Source organism: Chaetodon trifascialis, chromosome 22 (genome assembly GCF_039877785.1).
Source record: "Chaetodon trifascialis isolate fChaTrf1 chromosome 22, fChaTrf1.hap1, whole genome shotgun sequence".
NCBI lineage: Eukaryota > Metazoa > Chordata > Actinopteri > Chaetodontiformes > Chaetodontidae > Chaetodon > Chaetodon trifascialis.
In genome coordinates, this window is record NC_092077.1 from 16762301 (window position 1) to 16765138 (window position 2838).

A 2838-nucleotide genomic window follows, 5' to 3' on the forward strand; every position below is an offset into this window, starting at 1 on the left:
CCCATCAATAAGATAAGGTTTTTGAGTAAAGTAAAGGTGATAAAGGTAGAAAAACTAGTTTCTAAAGAAGAAAAGCACCTCAAAATAGTGCAGGATTTGAGTAAAAGTACTTTACTTTGCAACACTGCTGAAGCCACATTCATGTATTTTCTCAAGTCTTCCAGATAGCTTTGATTTCCAATCCTGGATGTTAGACTGAGGTCTTTAGCTTCTGATGAACACATGCGACACTTCGCATGGACACACATGTGCGTGCGTGTGTGTCTGCAGGCCTGAGAGATGAGGCAGAGTCCCAAAGGTCAACCGGGGCTTTGTGTCGTCCACAGAGATCTGAGGGAGTCCTGCACACCCCGACATCATCAACAAACGCCCCCTCTCATGTCAACATACGACAAACAAGAGTCAATGGATTTCCACACTGATAGCATCACGTTTTAATAGCTGCCATGTAAACGCTTTGCCATGTGACAAAGAGGCAAGCATTGATGAATTAAGACTTAATTTTGCTTCGCTATCCCAACAGGCTTTGCACCACAGCCTGGTTTCCACGTCCCCAACATACGATAGGAGAGGGGAGGAGAGGCACGCTGCGTTTGGAGGAGGACTCGAGTTACTGTTGCAGGATCAGTCCTGCTGGAGGCCAGTTGGAACAAAGCGAAGCAGCCTGGCAGCGAACGACTCCCGAGCACATTTTATGGACCTCTAACAGCCGTGAATGCTGGGAGAACTGGGAGATCTTGCTCTGATGATGGAGTTTTTTTCTCTGTTTGTGTAAAACTCTGAGATACAGCGAGGGAGCTCTAAGTCTGTTTCATTTGCAGAAAATTTTACCCACCATTTGTCCCTGAGGTCACACTTGAAACATGGAATTTTTGTGCTTTTGGACATTCATGACTTATAGATAATACATGGTGTGATGCTTGCATCGCCTCTGCTTATCCCAGAGGTTTGGATGCGCTTACTTTTCCAGCATAGAAGAATGAGGAATACAGCAGTTTAGAGTATTGCAAAGGTAGCAATTTATTTTCTTGGTCAGTTATGTACAAATACTTAAATACAACATCAGCTTCCGTAAAGAGTTTGTGTGCTTCTGAATACAAAATAAATAAATCTAAACATCACGTTATTATAAAATATGTACAAATTTGTTGCTCCTGCTGTACAAACGACGGCTGCATAGACAAACAGAAGGCAGAATGGCTGAATAAAGTGGAAATAATTTAGAGATAAACAATGGAAATTTTAAATCTTGAAATTGTTTGGCAAGGTCTTGGCTAGCGTTTCAGTCTTCGGCGACGTCCTCGCTGAAGTGGACTTTCTCGTCGCTGGTGATGCTGTTCACGATGGAGGACAGGTGGAGGAGGCTGGAGGACGCAGAGGACTCGCTGGTTCCTGAAAACAAAGGAAACTGATGGTTTATTCTTGTTTATTTATCAGTTTGTTGCTGGTTGCAAGTGCAGGTTTGACAGATGTACCTTCTCTCTGGTTCATCATTACTGCGGTGGAATGATCAGCAGAGGTCGACCACGTCTCCGAGGCCTTTTTCCAGTGGTACTCATCACTGGCCGCCTGTAGAAACACATCACACGTAATCAGTCGAGTTTTTTCTCATTCTGTGGATAAACATGAGCATATTTTTAACTGATTACTGCCACACTGAAAAACACTTGTAAGGCCTGACGCTTTTGAATGAATAAGACAAGGATGAATATTACCAGAAGACCGACGGGATAACTTCATATTATCATATTATCAGTGGCTGAATATCACACATTTAGTCCAAACACAAAACATATCAGTGATATTAACATGCAGGAAACACATTACAGCGTCATTGAAAGCACCACAGTCTTTAAATGTCCATGCAGGAGTATTACAGGGAGGTTACTGATCCAACAGGGAATAAGAGTACAGTATAAAATCATTGAATATCTCAGACACACCGAAGACTCCTAAGGATTATAATAGGAATACTGTAAGGGTCTTTTTTTGTGATGGGTGGCTTCCACTTGTTGCTTACACTGTGTTCTTTGGCGTTAAAGTTGTGGGACGATCCGTTTTGCGGTTTCTCCTGCTCGTCCAGCGTCTGCAGGAGGTCCTGCAACCGTTCGATGTAGCTGATGGCGCTGCGTAAAATCTCCACCTTGGGCAGCCTCTGGTTGGGGTTGGCCACGGTCTTCCTCTTCAGCGCGTCGAAGGCCTCGTTGATCTTCTTGAGCCTCCTCCTCTCCCGGAGCGTGGCGGCCTTGCGCCTGTCCGAAGGCGCAGACTTTCTCTTGCAGATCTTGCAGGCCCACATGAGGCACTGGCCCTCGCAGTGCGCGCGGAGACCCGGAGGGGCGAGGACGTGCTCCTCCCCGCTGCTCTCCCCCCCGGTCTCGGACGGAACATTATCCTGGCCCGGGGACAGCGGGCTGTCGTCGCCGTTGTACAGAGGGGACACCCCCGCCATGTCCAAGTGCTGTAGTGGTCCATGGTCCCCTTCTTCCAAATAGCGCAAATCATTGAAAAGATAAGGGTTGGTCTCAAAAAGGTCCATCATATTGTTGCGCCCCTCTCTCTGTTTTGACTGCGGGGCTGTGGCATTTAAACAGAGCGGCAGGGACACAAGTCACCAGGCTTATATATAGAATGTGAAACTCTATCCAACACTTTGGCTGTCCCTCTGCATCAAGCATCTTTTCTTTTTTTCAATGGCACTTTACAACCCACTGACTTTGCGTAGGACATGCATGTACATTAAGGCCTCCAGGAGCTATTGAAATGTCACCTCAGGTTTCATAACAGGTGCTTTACATATCTGCATCCGGACAAAATGGCAACACAGTGATATATTCC

The 2838-nt window shown here is 45.9% G+C and overlaps 1 protein-coding gene across 1 annotated transcript; it reads right to left on the minus strand.

Annotated features, from left to right (window-relative positions):
• Positions 1 to 1282: 1282 nt before the first annotated feature.
• Positions 1283 to 2542, minus strand: myf6 (myogenic factor 6). The gene is made up of 3 exons (XM_070992043.1): positions 2021 to 2542; positions 1476 to 1569; positions 1283 to 1392 (listed from the first exon to the last, which is right to left on the minus strand). The coding sequence occupies exons 1-3, from the start codon at positions 2540 to 2542 to the stop codon at positions 1283 to 1285; spliced, it is 726 nt and encodes a 241-aa protein (XP_070848144.1).
• Positions 2543 to 2838: the final 296 nt, after the last annotated feature.

Coding starts and splice junctions, on each gene's coding strand:
- myf6 (XM_070992043.1), bottom strand. CDS start 2,542: ATGATGGACCTTTTTGAGACCAACCCTTATCTTTTCAATGATTTGCGC. Junction 1,570..2,020: donor TTAACGCCAAAGAACACAGT/GTAAGCAACAAG, acceptor GTGTTTCTACAG/GCGGCCAGTGATGAGTACCA. Junction 1,393..1,475: donor AATGATGAACCAGAGAGAAG/GTACATCTGTCA, acceptor CTTTGTTTTCAG/GAACCAGCGAGTCCTCTGCG.